General features: G+C 45.9%; 1 protein-coding gene across 3 annotated transcripts in view; it reads left to right on the top strand.

Annotated features, from left to right (window-relative positions):
• Window positions 1-13,897, top strand: part of SGK1 (serum/glucocorticoid regulated kinase 1) — a 70,115-nt gene extending 56,218 nt beyond the window's left edge. The window contains exons 1-12 of one of the 3 annotated variants that reach the window (XM_064413245.1): window positions 5,539-5,857; window positions 8,424-8,499; window positions 8,934-9,009; window positions 9,425-9,529; window positions 9,973-10,056; window positions 10,164-10,295; window positions 10,581-10,693; window positions 10,889-11,012; window positions 11,384-11,479; window positions 11,593-11,748; window positions 11,858-11,947; window positions 12,671-13,897. In XM_064413245.1, coding sequence (XP_064269315.1) covers window positions 5,620-5,857; window positions 8,424-8,499; window positions 8,934-9,009; window positions 9,425-9,529; window positions 9,973-10,056; window positions 10,164-10,295; window positions 10,581-10,693; window positions 10,889-11,012; window positions 11,384-11,479; window positions 11,593-11,748; window positions 11,858-11,947; window positions 12,671-12,838 — 1,458 coding nt within the window. In that variant the 5' untranslated portion in view covers window positions 5,539-5,619 and the 3' untranslated portion in view covers window positions 12,839-13,897. Of the gene's footprint in view, window positions 1-5,538; window positions 5,858-8,163; window positions 8,324-8,423; window positions 8,500-8,933; window positions 9,010-9,424; window positions 9,530-9,972; window positions 10,057-10,163; window positions 10,296-10,580; window positions 10,694-10,888; window positions 11,013-11,383; window positions 11,480-11,592; window positions 11,749-11,857; window positions 11,948-12,670 lie in introns of those variants that run through there. The other 2 variants (XM_064413246.1, XM_064413244.1) reach the window with 2 other exon arrangements.
• The last annotated feature ends 232 nt before the right edge of the window (window positions 13,898-14,129 follow it).

Raw genomic sequence — 14,129 nt, 5'->3', positions numbered from 1 at the left:
AGTAAATAAAACCCATATCAAAGGTTTCCAATTCACTTTAGGGCTTAAGTTGTTAAAAAATGGACTAATTGGAACACTAGGAAGACATTCACAGTGCAGTGAATGACTGAAAATGGTCAGGTTTGAAAGTGGCATCTGGAAATGAAAAGAGAAAATAATGCTGGGAATGTTTGTGACTTTTTCTTTCTGTGTCTGACTATGAAACAGCTGTGGGATTTTTTTGTCTTACTGTAATATTCTTTGTGGTGGTCGTAGGCTGTGGGAAAAACACTTTCCTGGCATTTCCAACATGTTGGATGGTGGCGGGTGATGCGACCAGTTGCCAGTTCAGTGTGACTATGGTTATACTTCCTTCCTTCCCCACAAATCTAGATTCAGGTCCTTCCTGGAATAACAGCCTTTAAGGTGCCAGTGTTCCAAGTCCCCCATTTTTCACTGTAATGGGTGGCTCCTGCTGGGAAGGGAGCAGGGCTATAGTAATATCAGATATCTCAGTGGCATTCCTCCAAGGTACAGTAAATGCCTGCAGTGCCTGCTCTGGCTCTTCCCATCCAAAGCTGTGTGTTTACAATGCATGTAAACCTTACAAATAAGGCTGGCAGATATGGAATATATATTGCTGTACAGTATTCTTAATCCAGTTACTAGCATGGGAGAAAGTTAGCTCTGCATTTAATTTTTGGTTCTGCCACAGATCTCCCTCAGATGAGACACATTGTCTACCCTGTGGTTCAATTCCCACCTTTGTAAAATAGAACTAATATTTTCACATCTCTCTGAGATGATATCAAGCACAGTGCAAGGCAAGATAATGTCAATTAATTTCAAGAAAACTGGTATGTCTTGTATATCCACTGCAACACACAACCACACAGGGCTGCTAGCTGGAAGACAATATGTGCAATTCAACCTTGAGGAGAACTATGGAGAGTTATAACAATGTTACAAGTATTCTTTCAGGTCCATAACTAAACTGGACTAAGGTTGGGAATCTCTGGCTCTGGCTAACATACATGGTGTTTGCACTTGCCACAGGATTTTTTCTTTTATGTAAATATATAAAGGTCAGGAATAAAATGACGAGCTCTCTCAGAGTACATTGACAAAATTATTCTCTAAGGTGATTCCATATTTTTTTTACATGTAAATCTTCAGAAATAAGAAAAAAAAATCCGTAATTCAAATCAGCCTCTACTTATCTGTGGGTTTCAAGACCAAACTCCTTCAAATAAAGAGTAGACACTGCCTGGTTTAGGCCACAGATTAACTGAGTTGCCTTCAGGGTGCTTATTTGCTCTTCTGACCAAGGAAGGTACATTTGGTCACGGTGTGCCTAACTTGAGTACCAAAACCTAAGGAAAGTAAATACATTATGAATGAATAGATAAATATTTTTATTCTGTTTTGGACCAGTTACCTAGAGCAAAATTGACACTTCTTCCCTTGCTCTCTATCTTAGACTAATTAATCTACACTCAGAAATACTGTAATAACCCAACATTTATCTAGGTTCTGCAAGGGACCAAATATCTCCTAAAATTATAAATCACTAAAAACGAATCACTATAGATAAAACCTTATTCAGCATGCATATTTTGTATCCCTCTCTCCGGGACACCTTTTAACACTTCTTGAAAGAATAAGTCCTACAAATAATAAGGAATGTTGAAACTCAATGTAATGGCAAGAGACACAATGGTATCACCAAGAGGAAAAACATTGACATGTGGCAGTGTGTGTCTTCCTTTATCAGGCCTGTGTTTTCACATTGGCAAGAATCGAACTTGTTTTGAGTTAGGACCCAGCTGAACTTCTCTCCAGCAAAAATTCCTCTCTTTGACAAATTGTCTCACTATTTACATCATTTAGTACCTTATCTCCAATGTTGCTGGAGGACTTACAGGCTTAAAGAGATCTTTTATTTTAAGATAATGAACTGATGATGACAATCATGATGATAGGGGTTTTATATACACATAAAGGGCATTGAGATATAATGGTAGCCAACACATAGTGGAACACTAGATGAAGAGATATGAGAAAAAGAGATGACCCCATAGCTAGGTTACTTCAACTGACATTTGTATTTCATGCAAGACATGCAAGGAAAGTTGTTCAGACTATGTCCTTGACAGAAAATGCATGAATGCCCTTCTGCTACTATCCTTTAAAAACTAGTTTTGGAAGAAAACTGAGTGCAGGAGTCAGCTGACAGTGTAGGCTTACACTGCTCATTCTGGAGCTCCTCACATAAGGCTTCCTTGTGACCACAGGAAACCAGCAGACTGAACTCATAGCATCACTAAGAATGTTCATTTTTCTCATGATTCGTTTTTCATCACTTTTCCATCATATGTTTTCACCTCCTTTTCCATAACAGTACTATTCAGGTCTGATAAGACCGGATTCTCTGCAGTCACAGCACATTAGATTTCATAATATCAATAATGAATTTAAGTGTCGTCATCCAGTGCGGTTTTATGAGGACTCTAAGCTCGAAAGACTACACAATACTGCAAAGACTTTTACTAACCTTGGGTTGGCACACTCCCAGGAAGACATGCTCAGAGGAAGGCATACAAACACGGTTTTTCTGCAGTCATCCCTCTCTGACTGCTACAGGCTGAAATACCTGCAACATTTACTCATGAAGTCACAGTGACAACAACTGCGTTAGACTCAAATCCATGTGTGGGGACTAAAATGGAGGTCAGGGCATTGTTTATCAGCTATTTTAACTAGAGGTCAGTTTATCTAAAGAATGCTGTAATTTTCCACTGGTTTCTACAAGGATGGGAATTACTTTTTTTTTCTCAGCACAGCCCTGCATCACTCTGTGATCCTGTGAGCATAATCCCTTGGCACTAAAGCCTCTTATTGACAATGCAGTAAACCTGCTCTGTAAGCATCAGAAAAGGGAAGTAAAAGATGTTCCAAATTTGTATTTCACAAAATATGACACTGAAATCAATTAGATGCTTCCAGATCAATAGGTGCTTCAGTCAATAAACCTCTTGTCAACAGTGTCTAGAAGACCTGTTGACAGCATTCAAAAGCTCCAGATTTAAAATCTCTGTTGGAGTTGTTATTAAAGCTGTTACTCAGTTCCTTATCCATTTGCTGCTACTCATAGACACCATTTTTGGGGGAAGCATGAAGGTCTTGACTGAAAGTTTTGGCTGTTGCACATAAAACTTAATTACAAGGCTCTTTTTGTTCAGGATTTACAGGAGGAAAATAAAAGCTTCTGAAATTTTGTTTCAGAAGACAGATGCTGTTAGGGAGTCTTCTGTAGTTGGGGGCTGTGTCATTCCTGCAGTTCAAACTCTGAACTTAATTAACCCAAAGCCAAATACTGCTGAAAGTATTTGCAGAATTTGAAGAAATTTCCTTTCAGAGTCAGCCAAGTAATTCTAGGAACCTGCTGCATCCTAAGGTCTTGATTCAACAAGATAAGTAAGCAGGAATTCATTTATTTAGCACTGAATTCATTGCCAAACTGAAGTTCAGAAGCTATCAGAGAACTGAATTCCTGAAGGATTGAGTTGATGAGGAAGGAGTTCCACATCAGACAATGAGGACCAGTACAGAATCAGAAGGGAGCTCACAAGTTCTAGTTACCATGTGGGCTGCTAAAGCCTCTGACCTTCCTGAAGGGCAAGAGGGAGAAGTTTCCTCTGCCCTGAAAGCAGCATGAGGCAGGACTAACGCCTGCCTGCCCACCACAGATGAATAAGCCCTCCAAACAGCGAGACTTTTCTAGGAAGATGAATTTACACAGCTCAACTACTGCTGAATGTGCTTTGAAGTGCTTTGAGCAATACAGGCCCACGCTAGTGATGAGCTGCTGTTTGTTCTTTCAGATAAATCAATTCCCATCCCTCCTGGCTTTATTTCAGGTATGTCCCAATCTCTGAGTCAGCAGGACCCTGGGGTGCCCCATACCAGTAAGCCAGCATGTTGTGTCTGCTCTGCCCTCTGCCTAAGTGTCCCATGGTTCCAGCAGATGTGTCTTTCTGCATCTCACAGCCCGGATGCGGGGCTGTTCTGAACGTTGTCATGGTGAAGAGCTTGATGAGCATGTTTACCTAGTGCTACTTGTACATGGAATACAAATACTTGGCAGAGCCAAATGCTTCACATTAGGTTACAAAATCAAATCAGTTCTCTTCCTTCTTGCCAGTGAGCAGCAGTTCCTGGAGTTTTGTGGTACAAACAAAACAGTATCATGCCACTCAGAAGTGCAGTACAAGATTGTCAGAAGGTGAGTATGTGCCCAAAGTCCATGCAGGTCAGTCCGGGTTACTGGGTTAGCTGGTCATTTATCATTATCTAATATTGCAATATTACATGAGAAGGAAAAAACAGACAACTATTCAGGGATATGCTTCAACCCATCCCTGGCTTACAGGGATTTGTGGTACGGGAACATTTCAGGTCAGACATGCTGCCTGTGTAGTTAAATCTTGGGTGTTTTTTTCCTACTGATTCCATCCATTCTTGAACTCCCATTCTTTTGGAGTGTGCATATCCTGGGGCAAAGAGTTTTATCAACTTTTAGTATTCTGTTTGTGGAGTTTCTCTTTTATTTTCAGCATCTATCTTCTTTATTATTATTCATTTTGCTTTGAAAGACTCTTAATTTAGAATTTCAGGACAGTTTGTCAATTTTTTTGGGCTGAGGTAGAAGAGTAACATTAGTGTGGAACATCACTGTGATTCTTTGATTCTTTTCTTGTATTTACTTTTTAGCTGTACATTGTCTCTACAAATTTTTGATGCAATTTATTGAGATATTCTGATGCTCTCCTGTACGACTCGGCATCTGAGAAATGGGATCTTTGATTACTTGTTCCTTTCTCGTGTTCTCTCATGCCTTTTAACTCTTGAGGCTTGCTGCCGTCATGGTTAGGAAAAGTTTAAAAACGCAACTTTAGGACACCCCAGGCTTTGGAGAACCCTGTTCATCAGCTTAAAACGCTGAACTAACTTTAACTAATAAAATGATAATAATTCGTCCCTTGGGTGGCATTCCTCCCACGTTAAGGACATCGCTGCTACGAGGGCCCTGCGCGGAAGCCAGCAGGTGTGTGCCGCACGCAGGGACAGCGGCAGGGACAGCGGCAGGGACAGCGGCTTCCCGCGGCGGGGCGCGGCCGGGGTGCGCGGCGCCGGGCCGGGCGGCGGGCGGCGCGGGCGGGGGGCGCCGCCGGGGCGCTGCCGGCGGAAGGCGCAGGGTGCCAGGTCGGAGCGGGGCGCCGGTCCCGCCCCGGCGCTATCCGGCCGCCCGGGAGCCCGGCCGGTAGCCGCAGCCCCGCGCCCCCCGCGGGCAGCAGCCCCCGCCCCGCCCCTGCCCGTGCCGGAGGAGCGGGGAGGGGGCGCAGGGCCGCGCCGCGGGTGCTCGCACCGCGCCCCGGCCGGGGGAGCGTGGGCAGCGCAAGCTTCCGTGGGGCAGGGCCGGCCGCGGCCGGCAGGTCAGGGAGGGCCGGAGCGGCCCCCCCGCCCCGCTCCGCCCGTGCGTGTGTTTGTGTGCGCGCTGATTACAGTAATTTTGAGGGTGATGTTGCAACGGGGCAGAGTGTGCGGGGCGGCCCGTGCTGAACTTTATAACGCTCCCGCATGTCAGCCGCCCTCGATAGTGCGTCCATAAAGGGGTCAGCGGGAGCGCCGGCCGGCCTCGCCGCCCTCGCCGCCTCCCTCCTGCCTGCGGGCCGCCCGGCCAGGAAGGGGAGTTATTCGGGATCGCAGCAGCGGCCGGGAGCGGGAGCCCAGGCACAGCCTCCGCGCCGCCGCGCCGCGCCCGGGGTCCCGGCAGGCAGCAAGATGAGGGGCAAAGAGGAGAAGTCGTCGCTGAAAGGTGGGTTCACCGCTCCGCCCTGCCAGGAGAACTGTTCTCCGCGGGCAAAAGAACCCTCCCAGCAGCGGGGTCCCCGCGCAGCGATGCACCGGGGGATACAGGCGGGTGCGTGCGGGGGACAGCCGAGGCAGCGCTTGGCACGAACAGAGCCCAGGTGACTTGGCGAGAGCAGCGGAGTCCTTGCAAAAAGAGCGACGCAGAGCGGGGGCGAGGGCGCTGGTGTAGCCGGCTGGAGCGGGGGCGCTTGCGGGCGGTGTGTGGGGCCGCGGCTAAGCCCGGAGCACGGCAGTGGGTGTCAGCCTCTGGCAGAACTGCGGGTGGGTTGTGCCGGAGGCTGCCCGGGGGCTGGGAGCCGCTTGCCTCTCTGCAAAGTCGGCAGGAACGTGGCGGGGGGGCATCGTCATGTAGCCTGGAGATGCCAGGGGACAGGGGACGGGGATTCTGGTGACCCTCTAAACTGTGAATCTCGAGTGGTTTTTAACAGCAGTACTCTGAAAACAGTACGAAGGAGCAGAGAGAAAACTGTCTGCATCTTTTTCAGTCTATCAAGCGGGATTTTTTGAGGATAGTTTTAAATCCCAAAGTTTATTATGGGATTTTTTTTTGTTGTTGTTCTCCACTTACATTAAGGAGAGTGGCAATTTCTATGTGCAACAGATGAGGAAAGCCACAAGTGGGAAAACTTAGAGCCCCGCCAGCTGCAGTCGGCATTTCCTTGCTTCTCCCGTCGCCGCTTCCTTCCCTGGCGCCGGCTCCCTTCCACTTCCCCGAGCCGGGACGGCGGGGCCGGGCAAGGGCCCCTTGATCCGGGAAGGCCACCGGAGGCTCGGAGCGGAGCCAGCAATCCTCCCTCTTTGCTTTTTCCCTATGACGCCTTTGCAGCGCTTTTGAAAGACCCGTGCCCAAGTGGCAGGGGTCTCTCTCTCCGGCTGTTCGGCTCACCTTTGCACAGCTCATGCTTCTGTTCAGGGTGCGCTGCTGCCTTTGCCGGCTGCCGTGCTGCCGGGCTCGCCATCCCCCCGAGGCGGAGGGTGCAGCGGCTGCCAAGGGATGCCACCCAGCGGCCGGCAGTGCTTGAGGGGGGAGACAGCAGCAGCGGGCACAGAGAAGAAAATAAAGAGTAAAAAGACGATCTCCGGGCGGGGGGAGGACGGGGGCAGGTTGCAGCTGGAGGCGCTGGCCGCAACCCAGCGCCTTTCGTTCAGACAGCGAGGCGAAACACGCGCATGAATAACACCCCGTCGGGTGGAAACTTCCAGCCGCCTGTAGGGCGCAGGAGCTCGGCAGCCCCGGACGCGCCTGACCCGTGCCAGGGCTGCGGGCGGGGATGTGCCCCGGCGGGGGAGCCTGGCGGGAGGCCGTGCTCCTTCCCGTGTCCCCCGGGAGGAGGGCTCCGGATGCATCCTTTCACCTTGGGCATCGTGCATGCACCAGAGCTCCCGGTGTGCCCCCGGCGCGCCCGTAGGGAAGCGACTGAGGCATTAAACCCCTGGTACACGGTGTTCCCAAATGACCGTGTACAGTAAAAACAAAATCTGCGGAGCGGGACTGTTTCCTTTTCTCACCCCCATCCCCCGGTTACTGCACTTGTCCAGCCCTGGGTCATCTCCCCACCTTTTATAGAAGCAGATTTCTGCTCTCTCTTCCTAATTCAGAGAACGGAGTATTTTTTCCCCGTTGTTTCCCTTTTTGGCATTAAAAAAATACTTTTTTTTCCCCTTTTAGTTATGTCCCAGCCAGGATTAGGGCAGTGCACAGAAGGGACATTTGTTTGTTTTATTGAAAACCGGGCAGGAAATTTTGTTCTTCTGAGTCACTGCGGCTCCTTGAGGGAGACGTCAGCGTCCCTTATCGCCGCTCAGCCGGTGCGGCGGGACCGGGAGCGGACGCAGGCTGCGGGGTGGTGGGGGGACACCCACACTTTCGGGAAAAGGTGGTCGTCCTAAAGACAGAGCCAGATTTCAACTTTATATAACCGTAAAATAAGTAGAGCCGGATAAAAAAAGGCGGGGAGGGGGAAGAGAGAAAGTCGGAGTTACGCGAGTTTGCTGTCAAGGGGAAAAAAAAAAGGATTTGATTCGTTTGCCTGTGGATGCTCGGCATCCTGAGGCAAGGTACTGTGTGGGGGCTCCCCTGAGGGTTGCGCCCAAGGTAGGGCGGTGGTAAAGACAGCGACGATTGCCTTCCCCTCCCACCCTCGGCGTCCCCGAGGCGGCCACTGGCCGCCCCCCCAAGGACGTCGAGGGGGGCGCGATCGTCGCCGCCCCGCCCCGGTCCCGCCCATGACCGCCGCCACTTAAACGCCGTCGGGCGCGTCTCCGAGCTAGTGCGGTGCTGGGAGCTGGTGGTGCTGTGCTCTGGCAGTGGATTCCCCCTCTCGCTTCAGAATGACCGTGAAAGCAGCTGAGGCGTCTGGTCCTACCTTAACTTACTCGAAGATGAGGGGCATGGTGGCCATCCTCATCGGTGAGCGGCGTGGGGACTTCTTCGAAGATGCTCAAGGGGCTGTGATTTTTCTGTCAGAGTGGCTTAACGATTTTGTTTCTCCTTTCCTTTTACTTTATAGCTTTCATGAAGCAGAGAAGAATGGGACTAAACGATTTCATTCAGAAGATAGCCACCAACTCCTATGCATGCAAGCAGTAAGTGTCAGAAATCGTAGCAGAGGGTTTCAGTCACAAATATGATTAGATATTGGGAGATCTAGTTTAAAAATAATGTTTGTTTACTGTAATTCCTCCGGCATTACTATTACGGAAGAGTTTATTTGTCTTGTTGAGGTGTTAGTCACTTCGCAACCATCTCCATGAGCTGGGTTTGGAACAAATAAGTCAGAGACTTCTAGTGACTTGTCCCTATTTTGTGCTGTACTTAAGAGTATATAAATTTCTTTGCATGATGGAACTTTTTGTCATTAGAAAAATTTACCCATAGAAAAATCAAATAGATTGTTTTGGTTGCCTTCTGTAGTAGGCTCAACCAGAACTCTTCCGCAATACGTGCTTGCCCTCTGGCGGAAAGATCTGCCTGTGCTGCTCCTGGTAACTCCTAATCATGTGTGCTCTTATCCTTGCAGCCCTGAAGTTCAGTCTATCTTGAAAATCTCTCAGCCTCAAGAGCCTGAACTTATGAATGCTAATCCTTCTCCTCCGGTAAGTAGATTTTACTCAGTATGACGTTTTTAGAACATCAGTTCAGCCACTAATAGAAGTGTAGTGAAATTAGCATCATGAGAATTGCATTAGTGCAATCTTGTAGCACACTAATGTAAACAAGAAAGAGTAATTGGGTTAGACTGAAACTTTCTGTTTCAACATAAAGAAATGTTTAAAAAGTGTTATGAGTTGTTATTATGGCATGTATCTAAGACTTCAAGCATTTTTAAGTAAGCTTTGGTTGTTAGGTTCTTAGTCATTAGTTTAAGATACCTGTTAAAGATCAACTTTTTGTGGCAATAAGAGTGTTAATCTTTATTTTCAAGGTCACTTATCCTTTTTAAAAAGATAAATGTTGAGACTCTCACTGCTGAACTGTTTTAATGAGCATGGTTTCTGTTTATCTTTTTAGCCCAGTCCTTCACAGCAGATCAATCTTGGTCCATCATCCAACCCACATGCCAAACCATCAGACTTTCATTTCTTAAAAGTGATTGGAAAAGGCAGTTTTGGGAAGGTAAGCGTAACTTTTATTTTCATTTAACTTTTTATTTTCATTCATCTACTCTTGAGCTCTTCTGTGAAATACTGGAGAGTGGGGTTTGTACTGCTTTTGGTGAATGGTGGTCACTTAAACCAAACCTGAGCACATCGAGTGCAGGAGCAGGGACGCTGCATTTGAATGAGTCCTAGAAGAGCCAGGGAGTTCAGTCCGCTAGTGCTGGGAAGAATAGATAGACTTTGCTTTTGGAAGAGAAAGAAAGTAGATGTAGTACCTTTGGGCTAGATAATTCTGCCAGAATGGCAACAGTGTCAGGCATTTCCAGCAAGGGGCTTGCACATTGAACCAGAGGGATGTGGCAGTGCTCAGAATCTGACATAAAGGCTTGTTGTTGGTTGTCATTACAAGTTGTTCCATATTTCAGTATTGCTCAGTTCTACAATTTTATGCACTTTCAGGTCCTCCTTGCACGGCATAAGGCAGAAGAGCAGTTCTATGCTGTTAAAGTCCTGCAGAAAAAAGCAATCCTGAAGAAGAAAGAGGTAAATTGCCCTGCACAATGCCGTTGCAATGTTCATCAAAAAACATTTTTACTGTTACCACTAAGCAAGTGTCCTAAATGTTAATGGATTATTTCTGATGCTTTCAGGAGAAGCACATTATGTCAGAGCGCAATGTCTTGCTGAAAAATGTGAAACACCCCTTCCTGGTTGGGCTTCACTTTTCCTTCCAAACTGCAGACAAATTGTATTTTGTCCTGGATTACATCAATGGTGGAGAGGTAAGCAGTAAGAAAATTTTTAGTATTTCCTATCATGTGCACGGTGGTAAGGTAGACATTTTCACCCTTCCTTTTAAATACAAAAAAAAAGTTGCAAGGGGAAAAGTCAAGCAGGAGAAGTTGCTAGATTCAATGTTTCTGCCTGCCAAGTTTTGAATTACCAAAGGATCCTTAGGCCATTTCCTGCTATTGTTCTCCTGTGCTATATATGTTGAGTCTAATTAAGTGCATTGTTAACAGGCTTTGGCGCCGTTTACACAACTTTGTTCTTTCTGTCTCCTGTAGTTGTTCTACCATCTCCAGAGGGAGCGTTGCTTCCTGGAGCCGAGAGCCCGATTTTATGCTGCTGAAATTGCCAGTGCACTGGGCTATCTGCACTCCCTGAACATCGTTTATCGGTGAGCAGCCTTGTTCAGTTTGTGTACAGAAAAAAACATGTTCTTTGTTAAATAAGCATTGAAAAGTTCAGCTCAGTAGGAGTTTGGAATTGCTTTTAATACTTTGTGGTGGCTTAGTGAACTTCTCTAAACAGCTGCACCTAAAACATTCTCACTGCACCTCCTCTAACATTTATCTTTCATCTCTTCCTGCAGAGACTTGAAGCCAGAGAACATCCTGCTTGATTCACAGGGGCATATTGTCTTGACTGACTTTGGACTCTGCAAAGAAAACATAGAGCACAATGGCACGACCTCCACCTTCTGCGGCACACCAGAGGTACGACCAGCCCTCAGCCCCCTGCTCTCAGAGGGACAGCAAGAGCTTTCATTGATAAGACAGTTGTTATCAATGAAAACTGACTTCTCCCATGTGTATGTAAGGCTGGTTACATGAGCAGGGAGCATTACGGGCCTTCTAATAATAGGGCTGCCAGTGAGGACATCTAGGGCGCATGGAGCTTGCTGAGCAGGAGAGACCAGCTCTCAAGCCTCTGCCCATTTGTAAAAATACTGTAGCTTTCCTTTAGCTTAAATATTGCTGGGATTCAGTAAGCTGCTTTTATTCATGGGAATGAATAAAAATGGGAAGGCTTTCTTGATTGTAAAGATCCCTGTGGCTCACATGGCTCTTTCCCTTTTCTTACACAGTATCTTGCTCCTGAAGTTCTCCATAAGCAGCCCTATGACCGGACTGTGGACTGGTGGTGCCTTGGAGCAGTCCTGTATGAGATGCTTTATGGCTTGGTAAGCAACAAATCCTTCATGACAGATCAAACTAGCTTACTTGACCTTTTCCCACAGGAAACCCTATGCCTGCCTGTCAGCCTCAATAACTCCTCCTTTTCTGCTTCCCACAGCCACCCTTCTACAGCAGAAACACTGCAGAAATGTACGACAATATCTTGAACAAACCCTTGCAGCTGAAGCCAAATATAACCAACTCAGCTAGACATCTCCTGGAAGGCCTCTTGCAGAAGGACAGGACAAAGAGACTTGGTGCCAAGGAGGACTTTGTAAGTGCAAACTGGCCAGTGCCCACATGCAGTGCTGGAGGATGACTGGGCTGTACTGTTTACATTAACTTGGGTTTGAATTAATCTATTTTTCTCTGTCTCTTAACAGATGGAGATTAAGAATCACATCTTCTTCTCCCCAATTAACTGGGATGATCTCATTAATAAGAAGATTACACCCCCTTTTAACCCAAATGTGGTACGTATCACTTCTAATTATAGAGTGCATGGAGAGTGTCTTTCTACCCCTTGTCTTTGTGGGGTGCCCAGGAGCCAGGTGCAAGTGCCGGATGGCTGTGTTTAGGGAATGCAACTTTCCTTCCCCCATGTCTGACCACATTAAAGTTAAAATAGGTGGTAATTGACTTTTTGCTGATGATCCATCTGAATTTGGCTGAGTTTTTTTTGTTGTCTCACATGTTTCATTTGCATGGCAATTTTAAAATAATGCCCACCCTCCCCATTTTGCCAAAGGGGAAGTTAAGGTATAGGGAGCAAGCGGCTTCCCTGTGGCAGAGTTACAATTGGCTTGTCAGATACTAACATGTGTTAAGTGAGGGATCAGGTTGTGGAGGTTGTTCTCCATCATTTTCTGAGCATTTTTTAAACTTCATTTAATAACTACGAGATCAAAGTCCTGCTATGCAAACTGCTGTGTGGCAGAGTGGCATGTTTGCATTTAGCTTCTGTTGCATGAGCTTAGTGGGAGGGTAGCCATACTAAATCAAATCATCTTGTTTTTAGTGAGACAAATGTGCAACAGGATACAAAAAAGGCCAAACTAAAACTGTCAAAGGCTGCTAAACAGGGGGCCTGAGGTGATAACACTGTGAGTCTCTGTACAAGGGTGCTTCTCTCCATATTGAATTGAATTGTGCTCTCAGAAAAATGGGTCTAAATTCCTTTTCTGTCCTTTCCACAGAGTGGCCCCAGTGACCTGCGACACTTTGATCCGGAGTTTACAGATGAGCCAGTCCCTAACTCCATTGGCCAGTCCCCAGACAGCATCCTCATCACTGCCAGCGTCAAAGAAGCCGCTGAGGCTTTTTTGGGCTTCTCGTATGCCCCACCCGTGGACTCTTTCTTGTGAACCTTTTTCTTTTATTCTTTTTTAATAATAATAACTATTATTTTTATTTTTTGTTTGGCCTTCTGGTGGAACTGCCAGTTGACCAGTCACCTTGAAAGAGAATTTGCACATTTCCACCATGGCAGCTTTGCAGCCTTAATTTCAACTACACTGTTTGCTGGAAGCTTTTTGAAGAGCACATCACTCTCTAAATGAGCTTTACAGGCTTTTCATTTCCATTTGTTCTTCCCCCAAAGTGGTGCTGTCTCCTTGGGAAAGAAATAACATGACTGCTGCCATAGACTGCTATGGCAGATCGTAGGAGTAAGAACAAGCTGTTTTGTAATCGTGCTCGAAAAGCCTTGCCTGAAGATCTATCTGAACGTGATATGGATTTTATGAAATGTGCCTTTTTTCTGATGAGATCTTGTGAGCTCCAAAGCTTTCCCTGTTGCAGAGTGTGTTTCTCAGTTCATTTATGTGGGTTTACTATGTGAACAAATGGTATGCGTGTGGTCTGCGTACTACAGATGGACTTAGTTTAAAGCATCAGTGTGACACTTGCAGGATACCACAATGTGGGGCATTGTTTGTTTCTTCCATATTTGGAAGATAAATTAAGTGTAATTTTGAAATTTCTTTTGTAAATCTATACTGTCAACTAAAATTATTGAAATGGGCTCACAATTACTTGTATCCAAATGCTTGAAGAAAGCATTGCTGCTATGAAAAAAGATTTCTATTTTTAGAAAGGGTTTTTATGGACCAAAATGCCCCAGCTGCAGTCGGTCAAAGCTGTTGGTTTCTTTTTTTATTTTATTTTTTTCTCTTTTAGTTTAAAATATATCATCTGTAAAATGGGCATTATTTATGGTCTTGGGGTTTGAGGGATTTTCATTCCTGATTGTATGTATTGTAAAAAAGATCTGTACATTCAATTGTAACTCTAGATGTATATTTAAACTTACAGACTTACTTGTAATGTATACCATCATTGTAATGTAATATAATTAACATGGTTATATGTATCATATTTTTTGTGACCAGACCCATAGGTTTGCAGTAAAATCCTGAAAAATACTTCCATGAACTCTGTCTTATTTTAAAACAAAGGTTTTAGTAGGATTTAAAAAAAATTAAGTCCAAGCTGCCAATCAGCTAAGATGATTTTGATTAGGCGTGTGATGGTTATTCCATCAAACTGCACCCATAGAAGTCTTACCATGGATACAACTTGGCAAAGTACACAAATATGACTTGGTCTGCCAACTATGGGTGTTCAGAGGGATTGTGTATCAGTGTGGGTGTTCTT

This window comes from Passer domesticus, chromosome 3, assembly GCF_036417665.1.
Source record: "Passer domesticus isolate bPasDom1 chromosome 3, bPasDom1.hap1, whole genome shotgun sequence".
NCBI classification, from domain to species: domain Eukaryota; kingdom Metazoa; phylum Chordata; class Aves; order Passeriformes; family Passeridae; genus Passer; species Passer domesticus.
The sequence above is the reverse complement of the archived record's forward strand: the minus strand, read 5'-3'. Positions and strand labels throughout refer to the sequence as shown.